Source organism: Scardinius erythrophthalmus (genome assembly GCF_964197995.2).
Source record: "Scardinius erythrophthalmus genome assembly, chromosome: 8".
Classification (NCBI taxonomy): Eukaryota; Metazoa; Chordata; class Actinopteri; order Cypriniformes; family Leuciscidae; genus Scardinius; species Scardinius erythrophthalmus.
Window position 1 is genome coordinate 6265234 of NC_138228.1, and position 18873 is coordinate 6284106.

At 35.9% G+C, this 18873-nt stretch overlaps 1 protein-coding gene across 2 annotated transcripts; it reads left to right on the forward strand.

Moving 5' to 3' along the window:
* Window positions 1-377: 377 nt before the first annotated feature.
* On the forward strand, window positions 378-18049 carry malt3 (MALT paracaspase 3). Of its 2 annotated transcripts, none has more exons than XM_081371750.1 (15): window positions 378-638; window positions 1629-1728; window positions 1838-1962; window positions 2630-2762; window positions 2982-3157; window positions 3347-3443; window positions 4166-4201; window positions 4705-4908; window positions 7886-8063; window positions 8222-8296; window positions 8393-8520; window positions 12593-12742; window positions 14601-14758; window positions 15269-15385; window positions 16614-18049. In XM_081371750.1, the coding sequence occupies exons 2-15, from the start codon at window positions 1719-1721 to the stop codon at window positions 16947-16949; spliced, it is 1923 nt and encodes a 640-aa protein (XP_081227876.1). In that variant the 5' UTR covers window positions 378-638; window positions 1629-1718; the 3' UTR covers window positions 16950-18049. The 2 variants fall into 2 exon arrangements, with proteins under 2 accessions (XP_081227876.1, XP_081227877.1); XM_081371751.1 differs by having other exon boundaries at window positions 450-638; window positions 1841-1962; window positions 16614-17607.
* Window positions 18050-18873: the final 824 nt, after the last annotated feature.

Below are 18873 nucleotides of genomic sequence, written 5' to 3' on the forward strand. Positions count from 1 at the left end.
GTAATAAAATACAAAAAGGGATCTACAGAACAGCCTAACTGCACAAAAAAAAAAAAAAAAAATAAGCAAAACAACAAGATATATCAGGGTCTTTTTTAAGTGTAAATGTATTAAAAATATTTTTTTTTTTGGAAAAACAGAAAATAATGGCTTTGTTTTAAGGCACATACATTTATGAATATAACATTTCCCTGAAATAAAAATATTCAATAAAAACGTAATATACATCTTCAATTATTCTATACCAAAAGTTATATGTAATTTCTAGTAAACTCAAATAGCCTACCAAATTAAGTTTAAACCAATCACATGTGTCAGATCAATAATCAATCATCTTTCCAGCTCTTTAATTACTTTCAATATGGCGTCAATAAAATATATCCATATTTTTTTCAAGGTACTGTTGGCTACCTGCTGCTCAATGTGCAGATGTTTGTGGGCGCAACTACACTGAGCACAGCGGTAGTGGGAGGGCCAGTCTGTCATTATTACGGGAAACCATTCATTTTTCAGCCAAACTATATTAGTGTCATGTTGTATATCCACACGTCGATACAGCTGACGCTCTGTGCTTGTTTGCATGAGGAGGTTTAGGAAGGAAGAGTGATCGCAGTCTGCAATGAGCATTAGGAGGACAGGTGAGTGTAACACCGAACGACGCCACAAACTAGATGCTGTTACCGTCCGGGGTTGGTTGTCACTTTTAGGGAAGTTGTCACATTATGCCTCAGGAACTTTAATGGTTTTGAGTCAAACGTTCAAAGTTCAAAACACTCTTAAATAAGTCGTTTTGTGAATTATTTCCGCTAAAAAACTAATATGTCCATATCGCCTATTATCCCTTTTCTCCTGTAGCTACTGTAAACAAGTGAACCACACTGACATACATTCATTCACACACGAGTCATCCATGTAACTGAAAGGTTGAACTGTGCTTTCAGTACAGGAGGATTTTTCAAAAATATAATTTGGGGCAAGTTTTTTAAAGTTATAAAATATACAATTTATTAATTGAAATATCTGTTGGCAAAAATGGGTTGATGCTGTTACAAAAAGTCAACATGTCTATTATAGAACTGTATAGTTTTTTTTTTCGAGAGCAAAAATTATTCAATATTTGTTTGTAGCTATGCTTCAAGATATAGTATGGGACAACAGCATACAGAAATTGACTTTCAAAAGTAAATTTAATTACTAGTAAAAGGGTAACAACTTGCCCCAGTCTCATGTCAGAGAATTACTTAAATATTAGTATACATAAAAATCACAAGCTGATATAATTGCTAATGCATTAAGGTATTGTATTGAAGCAGTTGTGTCTTTTTGAAGAATGACAACATAATGACAACTTTTAAGACCTAATCTGCATTTCTGCATTCTATTCACTTCCAAAACAACATATTATAAACCTAGTAATTTCAATGTGGCTGACACACTCTCTCTTTATTAAGACTTCTGCATGGATTGACTGTACAAACACCGTTGAAATCAAGATATGTTTAGTTATTTTAACATTTAATCCTTAACACTGGATTGCTTAGCCAGTCTCCATGAATCATTGTTTGGATTTTGAATGCCACTCTTGTTGTTATGGGCACTATTCATACTTCTGTTTTCTTTTTACACAGGTGGTAATATTCTGAAATGACTGACCACCTTAAAAGAGCAACACTATTGCGGTCTAGGCCCTTCCACACTAAAGAGTAGCGCAGACAGTCATGATAACTGGTGTGTATATTATTATTTTTATGTGTAACTAACTATTATATAATGTTTGCCCCTTTATGAATGTCTACTGTCTAATTTATATATATACAATTATATATTTTTTGGGCAGAAGTTGTTATTCTGCAGCAGCCAGTGTCTGTGTGTGTACCCCCAAACCATGAGGTGACGTTAAGTGTTCGAGCATTAGGCACTGGCTCATTGAATTATCAGTGGTTTGATAAAAGACAGTCAGAGGTTTGTACACTTTATATCCAGTGTTGAGGTTAATGCATTACAAGTAATGTGAGCTACGTAATCAGATTACTTTTTTCAAGTAACAAGTAAAGTAACGCATTACTTTTAAATTTAGAAAAATAAGGAGTAAGTGCAGAAGTGTTGTGTGTGAACATGATGGTCATATAAATGTGAACATGCATTTATTCATCTCACTTGCACAAAAACAGATTCAGTATTCCTCAAAATGAATAAAAACAGTGAAATGTAAACTCAGAATATTACTCAAACCTATGTTAAATTATACAAATATACTTTATGTATTTAATCTCACTTTATTAACCAATGTCTGTGCTGCTGACATTTGATGATCCAGTTCAGCCACGTTAATAAGCCAAAATGACTTTAGATAAACAGCACATTTGTGTTGAATTTGAATTTGAATTGAATTTGAAATTGAATTGAAGTCCAACGTGAGAAAAAGTAAAGCAAAAGTAACTTAAGTTACTTTTTATGGAAAGTAACGTAAACCAATTCGTTACTTTTTTAGGGAGTAACACAGTATTGTAATGCATTACTTTAAAAAGTAACTTTCCCCAACACTTTTTCCATTTATAAATAATTCTATCAATATTGTGAAGAATATATACCAAAATGTGTCAAATAACATTATGCTTCATCGTTTCAGGTGGAAGGTGGGACAGAGCCTGACCTCACCGTCACTCTCCAGAGATCTGGAAAGTATATTTGTAGAGTGAGCGACCTGTTCTGTAACTATCAGTTCACAGATTGGGTAAAAGTGCGAATCCTAGAAGAACCGGGTACTTTCCATTATCTCGTCTTGTCATTAAGCTTTTTTTATTAGCATCTGTATTAAAGATCTAGCCTGAAGTCCATGAACCCCTTGTTATTATTCATCCAGATATGCATTATATTGAGACTGACATTGACTTAACAGTGATTTATTTTGTAAGATTTTGCTCATCGTTTCCATTTTAAGACTGTAGTATCTGTTAGATAACGTGATGCATTGTGTTTAGGTGTTTCTCGCTCATGGAGAGGGGAACCCCATATAGTCATTCAACCAATAAGCCAAACAGTAAAACCAGGGAAGACTATCACTCTCAAATGCACAGCTTTTGGAAAGCCTGCGCCTGCCTACCAGTGGTACAGAAACGGTTGCATCCTTGCTAAAAAGACTACAGAAACACTCATGGTGAGGCTACTGTAACACTCTCTGTTTTTAGCTGTTTTGTTATCATATTGATTCATTTTTATGCGCAAGTTGGGTTCAGGTTACACAGGTCATTGCTTTTAAATTTGGGCATTGACTCAGTGGCACACTTTGTGGAAGTTGTAAGCTGCCTAAAATAATCATGTTTTGCATTTGGTCTTCTTTGTTTAGATAGAAAATGCCAGCGCAGACACTGCTGGTTCATACCTCTGCGCTGTGTCAAATATTCTGGAGGAGAGATGGTCTGAAGCAGCTGAGATTGAGATTGGTAAGAGCCGCCAATGGCTGTTTATGTCAAGCGTTTCAAGCCTATCATTGGCCTACAGTCCACAGCCTTCCATTTTGCAATGGTGTTTGTCCAAGACTTTAAGGGCCATTCACAATTTTTCCATTCTGGAATTATTTTTGTTGTTTATCAGCATCGCTGCCACATTTGTAAAATTTCCATGTTTATTTAAACATGAAAAATAAAAGAGTTTTTTTTTATTTTACTTATTAAAATTGACTATCCTGGAAAAAGGCAATTAACAACATTTGCATTTTTCAGTTTGTTTGCCACTTGTTCATTTACACTGTCAGACCGAAAAGCAATTTAGAAAACCTAAATAAAGGAAACCATCCATTCTTTATCTCTGAGCCATGAATTATTTGTGGTCATTGTAGTTCCACTATAGTTTAAAATTATCGGTACTTTCCACAATTGGTAGGAGTTAAAGACAATCAGGAACTGAACTGTATTTTGAGTCTAAATAGGTCCCTAGATATATGAGAGTCCAACTAAAGTTAGACTGAAACCAGCTCAAGAGCTTCCCCTTTTCTCGTCACATTACGGAACACAAATAATGTGAGTGTTCTGAGAGTTTTTTCCCCGTTGTGAAACTAGTGGAAAAGCACAAGATATTGGCTTCATGATAACATCCAGTAGAATGGTAACTTTTCTTATTTTCTTTCAACTTTCACCAAAACTTTTTCCTCTGGTTTCCCCCACAGCGCCTCCAGATCTACTACCAACGGCCACTCTTATGGGTAGGCCACAGATGAAAGATTTTTTCAGCTCATGTCTGGTTAAAAATAGACTTCGTACTTACCTGTGTTACACATTTCGCCCACCTTAAATATTTCCCCCACAAAACAAACTCTGTCTTTCATGTAGGATTCTCACAGACAGTATATATATTTTGATCCACTTCAAATGTTGACTACTTATATATATATATAAGTGCCATCTGAAATTTGCATCTAGAATGATCATTTTTATAAAGCTTGTATATTTAAGTAATTTCACTTAAATGACAATTAATAGGTAATTTGCATTGCCATTTAAGTGAAATTATTAAACTTAAATATACAAGCTTGATAAAAATGATCATTCTAGAAGAAAATTTCAGATGGCATATATGTGTATATATATGTATATGTATGTATGTGTTTGTAAATTACATTAATCCCCCCCCCCCCAAAGTATTATATAAATTAGTTTTATAATAAAAATAAATAAATAAATATAAATGTAATATTCTTTCTCTAAGCAACTGACAAAGTGGCATTACTGATTGGGAACCTGAACTACAACCACCATCCTGGTCTGATGGCCCCTACCATGGATGTCCATGAGCTGGCCAATCTTCTGCAACAGCTTGGCTTCAGAGTGGTCTCTCTGCTGGATCTCACCCTTCAGGAAATGCAGGCTGCCATTGACAAGTTCTTGCAGCTCTTGGACCCTGGAGTGTATGGTGAGTCACATGCTGTGGGTTTGCTCGAGGAGCCTCTAGGAAATGTCTGGTGTGTTTCAAAACTGCTTTAACTCTAAAATATTTTTTCTCACAGGATGTAGGTTTTATACTGATTGATTTGAGGTGAAAGTTTCAGGTTCCTGGTTACAAAAATTGATGCAGTGTGCAATACCACGCTAATTTTAATCTTATGCATTTCTCACTTTGAACCTGTGGTTAGCAGTGCGAGTCATTACCTCTACCTGTTTTCTGATGGAATTTGTTTAGATGGTGGTGGACAATACACAATCTATTTGAAAATTTTCAGAAAACAAAATATTTTAGTGTTGCTCAACAAACATCTCAGTGACGAGTAAGAGGAAGTTCCATCTGAGTGGAAAAAAGGCTTTGTTTTCCGGTGCTACAGTATCAGTGAATGTCATGGGTAAAAAAATAACCACAGCACTTTCAGCCAAAGGACTTTTTTCAGAACAACATCAGTATGTTGATTGGCTGATAAGAAATGTGTGGGCCGGAGTCTGCCCTGCTGCTTTTATCTGTAGAAACTTGTGGTATAATGTTTCTAGCCAACAGATTTATACAGGTTATTCACCTAACTCATAGGGATTTCATTCTTTGACTCGTATTGTGACCTGCCTCATAATGAAAATAGTAAAATGGAAAGTGTTAAGTTATTAGTCAACTCTGTACGTATTCATGCCTCTGTATTGCTGTGTACAGAATGTGGGTTAGATTTCACTGCTGTCAGTCCCCCCCCCCCCCCCTGAATTCTCTTTCTTTGATTATAACAATATTTCAATATGAAATGCTTGATAACTGCTTTAATAGCAATGGTTAGTCTCTGACAGCATCATCAAAATATGAAATACTGCAAGTAAAATTGTGTAGTTTTCATGTAGTTCACCCAAAAATCAAGATTCTGTCATAATTTACTCACCCTCATGTCTTGGCAAACCTGAATGACTTTTTTCATTTCTTCTGTAAAGCACAAAATGTACATTTTTGGCCATTTCAAGCTGTCAAGGACATAAACGCCTTGTAATAGGATCGTAAAACGGTTCATATGATATAGGCCTATTCCAAATCTTCCAAAGTATGTTGTTATGAGCAAGCTGACGTTTATATTGTTAGTCACTTATTATCTTTGACTCCAGTGCGACCGGATCAATGAGTCATTTGTTTTGTGAACTGGAACAATCGTTTCATTGAAAGTATACTCTCATGAACCTGACCTATCAGCTTTTTTCATTAACTTAAAAAGTTAATGAAAAGAGTTAATGAAAAAAGCTTAGAAGTCGGGTTCATGAAAGTATCTTTTCATTGAAACGATTGTTTCATGAATGCATCAAGAGCTTCAGTAAACAGTGGCTTATTTTTTGGTCCTCGCATAAAGCAGTCATGGATTAAGAAGACTTGGGGCCAGATTTACTAACAGCTTGCACCCGTGCAAACCTTCTTTATGTGTTAAAGGTCCCGTTCTTCGTGATCCCATGTTTCAAACTTAGTTAGTGTGTAATGTTGTTGTTAGAGTATAAATAATATCTGTAAAATTATAAAGCTCAAAGTTCAATGCCAAGCGAGATATTTTATTTAACAGAAGTCGCCTACATCGAACAGCCCGTTTGGACTACATCCCTCTACTTCCTTCTTTAATGACGTCATTAAAACCGTTTTTTGACTAACCTCCGCCCACAGGAATGCTCCCTCAATTCTACCGAAATTCGTTTATGTACTTGCGCACTTCTAATAACTTACTGTGTTTACTCAGCTCTTACGGTGATTTTCTGAAGTAAAACTGACGCTTCATCTTTTGAGTGATGTACAATAAACTTTATTAAACTCATCAGTATATGTTTGATCATCATTCAGACAGCAGACTTGTAGGCTATTAATAAATAATGGATACATACAAGCAGATGACAAATACGTTATAATAACCGTAATTAAACTACTAAACCATACCTGTTTCATCTCTATACAGCACTCTGACTCTGTAGGCATTATTGTCCGACTCGAACTGAACACCGTTACTAAGAGTTTCTGATATTATCATCATTCCGTGAGATGAGAATGTCCTGAGAGACTGAGCGCGAGCTCATGAAGCTCCGCCCCCTGTGTCGTCCAGCAGCACCTCATTTGCATTTAAAGGGCACACACTAAAACAGCGCGTTTTTCTGAGCCCCAAAAAATGACAATTTAAACATGCTGTAAAAATGATCTGTTGGGTATTTTGAGCTGAAACTTCACATACACACTCTGGGGACATCAGAGACTTATTTACGTCTTGTGAAAAGGGGCATAATACGGGACCTTTAAAAAACTACTTTCAGGATTTACTGAATTAGCGCTGAATTGGCGTGGACACAATAATTTTTGCATCTTACATATGCATTTGTAGAAGTTTCCCTTTCAGACGCAGAATTTAAGAGAGGAGATATTCAAATGAATCATGCAAGGTGATTTACTAAGGTTTGCGCTTGTCAATTTACTGGCATTTGCGCCATTATTTAACAGCCAGAACTCTATTTTGCGCTGCTCTTGGTGGATTGCGTTGGTCATTAGGGAAATGATCCGGCTGCGTCTGTGTTTTTCAATTTGCGATTCGTCAAAAAATCACGGCCAGAACTTTCCACTCCAACAGCGCTTTTTTGGATTTGCGCTCTCACGTACTTTACATACTTTGATACTTTTATCATTTTGGAGCTTGACAAAAAGTCCATATTCACTGTGATTAAATCGAAAATAGTGACTTGGATATTCTACAAAAATTCTTCTTTTGTGTTCCTTGAGGGTGTGTAGATGATGTTCCTTGAGGGTGTTCCTTGAATGCCATGAGATGATGACAGAATTTTCATTTTTAAGTAATATTTCAAATAAAAGGTTATGTTGTACAAGAGTAAGGAACTCAATCAGAGAAGGAAAGAAACATATTGCACAATATTGTAGGCCATTGAAACTCCAATTTCTCCTTCCCCAGCTGTTTTTTACTATGCTGGCCATGGCTACGAGCACTCCGGCAGAAATTACCTGGTGGCCATTGACGCTCCGCGACCCTACCGCACTGAAAACTGTGTGTGCGTACAGAGAGTGATGCTCAGTATGCAGGAGAGAAAAGCCCAGCTCAACGTCATTCTCCTGGACACCTGCAGGAAATGGTAGGCTTGTAGAAACATTATGAACTTGTGCGTCTTATTGTTTGCCAGAAAGCAAATAAAAGTATCTTGAATTCTAGATTCTTGGAATAGTTTCGGAAATGTTAAAGGATAATAATCTGCTACACTGTTCAACGTTTTTGCTATTTTATATCCTCCAGGTACAAACAAAAAGGTCCTCCCTCTGAAATTAAGCCTTTGGCTCCTCTGGGAAACACTGTGTATGGGTACGCCACGTAAGTACCGTCATAACTAGGTGACAATTCTTCTAAGCCTTAATCAAAACATTGGATTGCGTTCTTCTTGTGTACTCATGCTGTTTGCTCCTACAGGAGTGAAGACGCTGAGGCTTTTGAGGTCCAGGATGGTGGTAAAAGCACAGGGATCTTCACCAAGTACCTGAACAAACATGTCTTACAGCCAGAGAGGGTGACCCGTGTCTTGGAGCAGGTCTCTGAGGGTGAGTGCTCCTACCAGCACTCTTCTGTTACAAATCTTAAAGGTGCATTATGCGATTTCTGAGAAACAAACAAGTACCTCCCTTCATTGCTCCCAAAATGGACGAACATGCAACGCAAGAGAGGATGTCTCATTCCTCAAAGCAAAATAATTCTTTGTGAAAACAAAGCAAAGATGATAAGGAAGAACAAAAAATGACCATACAGTACACAAGGGTGTATACAAGCACGAGTTTGTTGTTGGTTGTCAGCAGCACATCAGCCCCAGACAAACAATGACACTCAGAACTGTCCTGTTCCTATAGCTAACATTACAACAAAAGCATGTCTTGCAAAACCAATGTTACTCACGTATGGAAAAAAGCAACGCAACTTCTGCGTCTGTTTTCAGGCCTTCCTGCTTAGCTCTCTCCAGCGCTGACAAGCTTTTCTAATATCAGCGTGGGTCCTAAAGCTCTTGCCTGATCACAACCCTCCTTCTTCCAGTCTTTCTTCAAATCTCCCTCTTGCTCGCTATCTCCTCCCACATCATGAGTGGACACGCCCCCTACTGCTGATTGGCTACAAGTGTGTTGTGCTTCTTTGTCTGATCCACTTTCAGCATTTCTCAGAAATCACTTACTGCACCTTTAAGCAAGGCTTGGACTACTGGAGTTTTAGGCTGAATAATCCTTAATTTACTCTTTTCCATGATCTTGGTTGGTTCCAAATGATCTTGTAATGTGATGTGTTTACTAATCAAATGTTATCTCCTGATCTGCCTGGAGACACATCTGGACTGCCCTGATAATATCAAACATGTTTGGATTACACTTTATTTTAAGGTGTCATTGTTACAGTGTAATTATACATTTAAGGACTGAGTAATATTAATTAACAACATGTACGTACTTACTATAGGGTTAGGGTAGGATTAGGATTTGGTTGAGAGTTAGTTGCATGTAATTATGCATTATTTAATGTTAATACTATGGTAAGTACATGTAACATGTGTAACAAGGACAAGAACGTGTTGATTATGACTTTGATTACGTCAGTGCTTTCACAATAGCCAATGAGAGACAAGTCTATGAGGAGACAGAAGTGAATGATAGACCTTTTCACGTCAACCACGAAACAAGCTGCTGTACAGCGGAGATAGAGGAACAGTTTGTGGAAGTGTGGCAACAACCCGACTGCTTGTATAACGTGTCTTCAAAAAACTTGACACAATCGCCTCGGTTTTAAACGTACCAGCTAGTGCTAGTAAACATTAGCTGTTGAAACGTCAATAACTATCTGCTGCATACATATGAGGAGATCACATGAGAGACCATGCGAGATCACCTGATCCGCTCCATCTGGCATGATAATCTTAATCTTGTAGTGTGTGTGTGTGCATGTTTGAGAGTTGAGAAATCTGTGAAGATTCTCCGTATGTGCAAGATGCAACCAGATTTCATAGTTGTTTAGGATTTAAAAACTCTCGTAGTCTGAGCCTAGCATTAGTGAGCCGCCTTACTACCTACTGCCTACATAGTCAGCACCCTTCTAAGGGTGCGTGGGGTCATATTTATCATTGTTTGGCGAAATACAGTCGTTTCAATAGAAATCCACTCGATCACATGGATAAAATGAAACAGAATTCGTGAAAAAATAAAATGGATCTCATAGGGCATCATAGGGGGGAATCTTGATACGATAATGTAATTATTAAACTTCAAAAGGCAATGATTTAGCTAAATGAGTCATAGGGTTAGAAGTTCAGATCAGACACTAACCAGAACGTTTGATCAATAGCAAAACAATGCTTCCGCTTTGATTGATTTGACTTCACCCATGTTGTGAGATGTAGTGAACAATTGTCACAGTGTCTTTCAGTACTTTTGATCATTAGCGGATTTATACTTGGAGCACTTATGAGAGCAACAACCGGTTGACATCTACTGTGTGCCAGACATTGGTTTCCTTCGTTGATCCGTACCCTCCACGGCATGATGTGAACATGAATTTATGTTTTAAGGGTTGAGATAATCCCCTCTCTCCCTGCAGAGGGCTTATTTGGTTGTTTGATTGGTCTCTTTGGTAACAGCTCTTGGCTTTTTATATTGTAGCTGCCAAGGCATGTGACCTCATTCTCTGGCTGCTGTGCTCAGGTGGGGGAAATTTGAGAGCGCTTAACCTAGGGGCGGCTGCTGGTTTGCTCCACTTACCCCCTGCTTCGTCTCGTATGCTTGTTGCTCTGTCTGCACCCTGTCCCACTGCCATTATCACTGTGTTTGTCATGCCCACAAGTACGAGACGACTTCATTCCTCAATAACGATCATAAATCAATGCTTCGGCACTGGTTACTGTGAAGCACACAGTGTGGATTTACAGTATATTCCTGGCTACTGGTTTCTGTACTGATATAGTTGTTTGAAGTAGTACAATTTATGGTAACATTTTATTTTTGATGTTCCCCTTTAGAGATTCTGTTGACCAGTGCCGGTCCTCCCTATACGCGAAGTAGCCAAGTTGTGTAGGTCCCCCGAACCACCAGGGGTCCCTCTTGCTCTCAAAATGATTTAATGACTAGGGCTGTGTTTTATTTTTATTTTTGTCTTCCAGCGATTATGAAAACACAATGCTGCATTCCGTTCCGTTCCTTTAAAGTGGTGAGCTGTCACCCTTCGTACGTAACATACAAATCAGTCAAATTGTGTAACTTGACTGTCGTAATATAATATAATCTCCTGCTGGACGTGCTTGATACTAAAAAAGAGTTAAAAGCGTATTGAGCTGCGAAAGAGACTCTGTTCCCCAGGTGTCTTTCTGTGCGCGCACTCCAGGACGAAGCGAAATGCGGACGGTATAGGCTACTTTAAATATGTCAAAAGGTCCATCTTGGTGAGTTTTCACTTAAACACAATCAGTTATGACTTAATGTAAGTGAACATGGGTCTAAACAGTTGGGAAGTAATCAAATGCGTGTCAGTGTATTAGATCTGTGCATTTAGTCTTAAAGTGACAGCAGCCTAATAAACCTGCTGCTGTCTGCCATTTAATGTTAATCAAACAACAAAAGGAAATATGAGTCATTCACTGCTCTTCACTAAATTACTTTAGTAACTTTAATAATAATCAATGTATTTTTATTTTTATTAATCAATTTATGTAGGCGATTTTTTATTTTTTTTTATTTTTTTTTTGTAGGCTATACTGTTTGTAATTTTCTTCATTTTTTTTATTGTATTACTGAGTGCTTCAACTCATTTGTTTGTTGACCGTGAAACTTCTTTGAAAGAACAGATTAAGAGGTTGGGGGTCATTTTGGGTTTTTTATGAACGCACTGACAGGGGCCCCATCACAAAGTTTAGCTTAGAGCCCGCAGAAGTTTAGAAACGGCACTGCTGTTAACTACAAGTAACTTTGCAACTACATGTCAACTAACTCTCATTAGAGTAATTTGTAACATTATAAATGCTTCACTGTAAACTTTGATCAGTGTAATGCATCCTTGCTGAAAAAAAAAACACCTCTTACTGACCCCAAACTTTTGAACTGTAGTATAAGTGTTAAATAAATCAAAATAAAATATTTAAAAAGATTTGCAATATAAATAAAATCAAATATGATCTAATATTATTATACAATGCATTTTTACTAATTTCTTAAATCACTTGAAATTTCACACAATGAAATTCAATATGTTTTTGTTTTACAGTGTTCTGTTGTGGTACTATAGAAAATGACCAAGCTTTTACAGTAAAATTGTGTGCATTATTTTGTGACATTACAATTGTAAAATCCTGTCAGTTTTTTAACAGTGCTTCTGCACTCAAAAACAGCATCTAGTCCATTCTTCTTATTTGAGAGTAGAACATGCTGAAAATGTAATAAGCGTTTGTAATATTAATTTTAGCAATTTCACTTCATTTTTTAACTTCCTGTTTGACTGAACAACTTGCCGAGTCATGTTTGCGTCATGTTTCAGTGTATGTTGGCCACTGATCACATGGCAAAAGGGACTGCAGCTGTGTAGATCATATATTTATTACTTATAGGAAAAAGTATCCTCTGGTTTCTAATGAAAGCTTTTGTTCTCTTCCAGATCTGGGAAAGGACCCACTGGTACGTGGAAGGCAGGTGGTAGAGATCAGGCACACTCTGACAGAGCCACGGGCCTTGACCGATCCTGTGCAAGCGTCCGGACACACAATGGAGCTCCGGCGACGGGATGCTTGTTGGAAACAGGCTAATGGTATTTCGATTTTTATTTTATTTTTAAAAAACAACTTCATATTGTCATCAGAGGTCCTTTTCTTACATGTATCTCGTGTAAACTAACCAACAGAAATAACCTTCATTAAAGGGGTTATGTCCAACATCTTTATTTTCTACCTGAATTCCACTTATACTAATAAAGTATTTCTTTCTTTTTTTCTTTTTAATCTTATTGAAAACTTTTGAGCGGTAATGTATCATGATTTCCACAAAAATATTAAGCAGCACAATCTGTTTTATACAGAAATTATAATGATTTCTGCTGGATCATGTGACACTGAAGCCTGGATTAATGGCTGCTTTACCATCACAGGACTAAATTATATTTTAAAATGTATTTAAATAGGAAACAGATATTTTAAAATGCAATAATATTTGGCCATTTTACCATTTTTACTCTACTTTTTTCATCAAATAAATGCAGCCTTGGTGAACAAAAGAGACGTCTTTCAAAAATATATGTAAAAAACAAACTTTTCACCGGTAGTGTATAATGTGAGTAAAGGTCTCATGTACCAAAAAAGATATTTTAGCTTTATGGCACATAACCATTTTCCACCCTCTTTCCAGCAGTTTTACTGCTGTACTTTTAAGAACTTCATTTAAAAGATGTTCTTGACAAATCAGTTTAGATTTTTTGAAAGCTACATTATTCTTACATAACACATTGGTCTCTTTTATTTAAAAAAATCAAGGAAATTTCTATTTTTGATTCCTGATGTGAACCCTTTAAATACTATATTCAACATCAGTGATGATAAAGCAGATTTTGAATGCAATGGAAAAGAAGTCGGTGTGTGTGTCAGTGCCTACGCTCAAAAGTGCTCCATCACCCGTAACATCACAGTTTGTGACTTCCTCTTTTGTGGGTTAGATCGTGATGTATGACTCATGGTAAGAGCCCCGCTGAGGGATCATTCATAACCATGTGTCTGCATTAAAAGGAAATAGATGTCCACCCAAAAAGTGCCGAATTGCCACCAGTGAGCTGACTTAAACTGATTCCATTTTTCACTTTAGACTGTGATAGCTTTTATTTGTCAAGTTAAACAGCTTAAACAGCTCACATTTAAATATGAAACATGCATTCTGACACCTTTACACATGCTTGCATGTACCAGCATATACAGTATTACTATATGACCACAGGAGAGTTAAATATGTTTAAATGTTTGTATTTCTTTTTATGGACGCTTTCCAAATATTTTGAAAGAAGTCTCTTATGCTCACCAAGGGTGCATTTATTTGATCAAAAATACAGTAAAATAGTAATTTTGTGAAATATTGTTGAATTTATTATTGATTTTTATATATGTTAAAATGTAATTTATTCCTGTGATGACAAATTATTCCAGTATTCAGTGTCACATGATCCTCCAGAAATCATTCTAATTAGATGATTTGCTGCTCAAGAAACATTTCTTATTATTATCAATGTTGAAAACAGTTGTGCTGCTTAATATTTTGTGGAAACTGTGATACATTTTTTTCAAGTTTCTTTGATGAATAGAATGTTTCAAAGAACAACATTTATTTGAAATTTGACAAGTAAATATTCCTTGCGGAATAAAAATATTAATTTCTTTAAAGAAAAAGAAAAATCTTACAAACCTCAAACTTTTGATATACAAGGCCTTTTATTATAAATAGTCATAATTTAGCAGCACTACATATTACTTTTGTAGTGGCTCATATAATAGTTATACTGTATTTAATAATATACTTATCTACTTTATGGACTTTGTCATGTGTGTTTCCTGTTTTTTTCCCTCATGATGTAAATGAATATAGTTTGCATTGCTGTGTATTTATGTGTATGGTGATGTTTTCCGCAGTTCTTCCTGGCCGAAGATCTCTGGACTTTAAGCGCTGTGGTGTTCAGGTGGAGCTCAGTTTCTCTGCCCTTTTTTCCAACGTCCTGGTTGTGTTCGGTATAGTGAGGAACACAAACGCCGTGGCCCAGGACTGCACTCTGATTCTTGAGAGTCAACCAGTGAGTCGCAGCTTTTCATGTCCTCTTTTGCTGACACAAACACATACACATGCATAGAGAAGGAGGATATGAGAGTCGGGATGGGAGAGACCAGAAGAGGAAAGAGAGCGGATTCTGTGGTATTTTGTATTTGAATTTGCCTCTTAAAGTCCTCCAAACTTAGGACTGTAATATGGAGGTTCATGCACTGAACACTATTACAGTATTTATTAATATTATGGTTTTTGTTGCAGTTTTATTAGCAAAAAAGATTTAACATTAGAGACTTGATTTTTATTGCTCTTCTGCAAATGTGAAGTTCACTAGTGTTAAAGGAGTTCAACAGAAAGGAAGAACAGTAGGATGACTTTAAAACAAAACTGTGAGTCTACTGACCTCTAGGGGTGAAAAAGTCTAATACTTCCTTGTGTACATTAACAGCACGACGGTCACTTTACATGGCTCTATAGTGCTTGTTTGTTTGATTACAGTTTAAATGGTGATATGTTTTTATTTTATTTTTATTTTTAGCAAATGCAAGACATTTTTTCAGCATCTGGCAGATCGGAAGAAATGGACTCTCTCCTGGTGAGCATCGGTGAAACTCCTGACTGCACCCTCAGATTATGTTGCCTTCAAAGACTCCAGGTACATTTAAGGAGGTTTTCTCTTTAAAATAGATCTGAAATGCATTTTAAAACATTGTGAAATGAAATGAAATACATGTTCAGTTTCAAAATACTCGGTTGCCAACTGGTCAATCACAAACCCAAAATGGGTCACGTTTATTCTGTCAAGTCAAGCCACTTTTATTTATATAGCGCTTTATACAGTACAGATTTCAAAGGAGCTTCCCAGTGATAAATGTAATGATGCAAACAGAATTCAATTCTGCTGTAAAGCAGCTCTAAAAAGACAATAGTGTCATTGTTCAGGTTCAAAGTAGTTTGGTTCAATAACTGTTTAAACTTTGTCCATTATAAACTGGGTTCAATTCAGCTATAAAGCAGCTCTGTAAAACACAGTAATGTCATCGTTCTCATCCAATAGTGTCAGTGCAGTCTTTATTGCTGAATATTATATTCTGGAGAGCATGTTATATGCAAATGATAAAATGCAACCCAGCATTTAATTATGCATAGTTAGGAAAGCAACATAAAAAGGCTTATTCACTTTAAAAATTTAAATAGCATTTTGTGTGGTGGGACATAGAGAAACCAAACATTTATATTATATTATATTATATTATATTATATTATATTATATTATATTATATTATATTATATTATATTATATTATATTATATTATATTATATTATGTAACACTTAAGGTCAGATTTGTTAACTTTAATGCATTAGTTAACATGAACTAACTATGAGCAATAATATTTTAACAGCATTACTTGACCTTAATGTTAGTTAATGCAAATATAATTGTTCATTGTTAACGATACAACTTTTGATTTAAAAAAATGTATTAGTAAGTGTAGAAATTTACATGAACTTAGATAAATAAATGCTGTAGAATTATTGTTTATTGTTAGTTCATTTAAACTAACATAGTTAACTAATGTTAACAAATTAAACCTTATTGCAAAGTGTTAACATATATAATATTACATAAATACATTATATAATATGTTATAATATAATGTTATAATGCAATATAATATTTGAGATATATATCAAATATATGATATGATAATATATGATATATGATATGACATATCACATCATATCACATCATAATAATGTTTTATTGTAGGGATATTATTGTTGCTGTTGAAACCAATGATGTAGAAAAATGCATTAAATATGGATGTCAAAAATATTGTTTAAAGCCATTTAAGAAATGCAATTTATTCAAACTTTTTAGGGATCTCTGGTGATCAAGGTGAAATTGCACTACACCCAGACACAAACTAAAGAGCGTCTCACTGAGAGCAAAGAGCTGGACATAGGCAGACCTCTCATCGCCTCCTGCAAGATGAATCAGATGAAGCCGGTGGACAGGAGACAAGAAGCGTTCGTCCATTCTGTGGACCACATACCCAACATAAGATGGCCTCATCATCAGAGCCATCCTCGAGCTGGTCGGCCCTACACACGCAAGGCTGAGAACCGATTACAGAGCTCAGCCAAATCCAGCTCCATGAGCAGCAATGAACCAGAGGAGAATGATGAAAATGACTCGAATGAATTCACTATGTGACGTTCCTTCTTTTTACAAACACACAGTAAGGCTTTGTTTTGATCCAACAAAGGATTTTCTTACATTAATTGTTTACTTTTGCCTACTAATTATGAATTGTGATAAAAGTGTATGTGTGTGTGTGTGTTTGAGAGAGAGAGAGAGAAAGAGAGAGCAATAGAAGGAAGAAGTTCTCATGCTAATATAGAAATATTTATATCTAATTGTTGTAAATCAAATCAAGTGTAATATTCTTAAATAACCGATAAAATGCTACTTCTGGAGTTTCCCTGTGTGATCAAATTTCATATTCAAATGCAGTCTAGGAATTGATATCGATATTAAAATCATTAGATATATTAATTCATTTGTAGAATTTGAGTAAAAACGCAGTCATATTTCTGTGATATTTTATGCAAAACATGGTGATGGGATAGAGGAAGTATTTAGGTCATAAATTCATTTCTATTTTCAGTTACACTATTCATATTTAGTGATGTTATTTTAGGTTGCATGAAACAAAAGAAACAGAATACATAGAATTATAGATTGTTTATGCAATAAAGATGATCTACAGTATTTATTCAATACCAAGGACCACATACATAAGACACTTGTACTTATAGTCACATTAATAAAAATATTTTACAATAAATAATTTGCAGTTGCTTTATCAAGTAGATGTTTTCAGTGTTTTTGTTTGTTTTGATTGATAATATGTGTGAAATTTAAGCATTTTGAAATGTTGCATAATATGACAAACTGTCATTTTTAAAATAACACTACATATCTCCCAATATAGTTTTCTAAATCATTATGAAACTTGAACGAACACAATATTTAAACATATTAAAATATTTTCTTTTTCTAGTTCACAAAATTCACAAGTATATTCAATTTATACCTTCTCAATAAGTGTGTAGCCAGAAAAATCTCATCAGCCGGAGATCTTATAATCTCGATATTTCGTAAGATACTTGTTCGATTACTTGTTATTGATGCATACTAGAGTCATACTGCCAAACACACAAGAAAATTATTCGATTACACTTTATTTTAATGTGTCCCTCCCTGTTACAGTGTAAAGTACTGAGTAATGATAATAAACTACATGTACTTACTATTGGGTTAGGTTTTTGGGTTACACTTTATTTTAAGGTGTCATCAGTGTGATTATATATTTAAGTAGGCTGACTAATAATAATTAACAACATGTAGGGTGAATTCAGGTTGATTGGGACAGCTTTCGCCATTGAGATGACTGGAAAAAAGTATCCCAATCAACCTACTTACTATACGGTCAGGGTAGGATTCGGTTTTGTTTGAGGGTTAATTCTTGCATGTAAATATGCATTATTTACTGTTATATAAGTATATGTAACAAGGACACTGTAAAATAAAGTTTTACCGGGTTTTGTTTAGGGTTAGATGTAATTATGCCTAATTTATAGTTATTACTATAGTAAATACATGTAACAAGGACACGTTAAAATAAAGTGTTACCGATTATAGCTGCAGAAAAATAAGTGTATTTCCTTATAACCTTACTACTACCACCTTTGTCCAGCGTGTTATTGGACAACAACGACCTCCAAATACGCAGCACCACCCCAATGTTTCATTGTCCATTTCAAACGAGTCTTTATTTTGAGGGCGTAACCATTGGCTAGAAGAGGTGTCAATCAGCTTCTCTGGTCCCGCCCCCTTGCTCAAATATCGAGCGGTGAATGGTCAACAGACGGGCTTTCTGCTACTGTCTGCTCGTGCTCGTAACCACAGACTTCATCTGGACCTGGATGCGTTCGTGCTGGAGGAACCTGTTCGCAATAACCAACAATAAAACACCCGCGGCGTTCATGTCATCGGAGAAAGATGCTGTCGGCTTCGGTTAGCGCGTTTTACCTGGGCGACCGGAGAGTTTGGTCGATGTGACATTGCTTGAGCT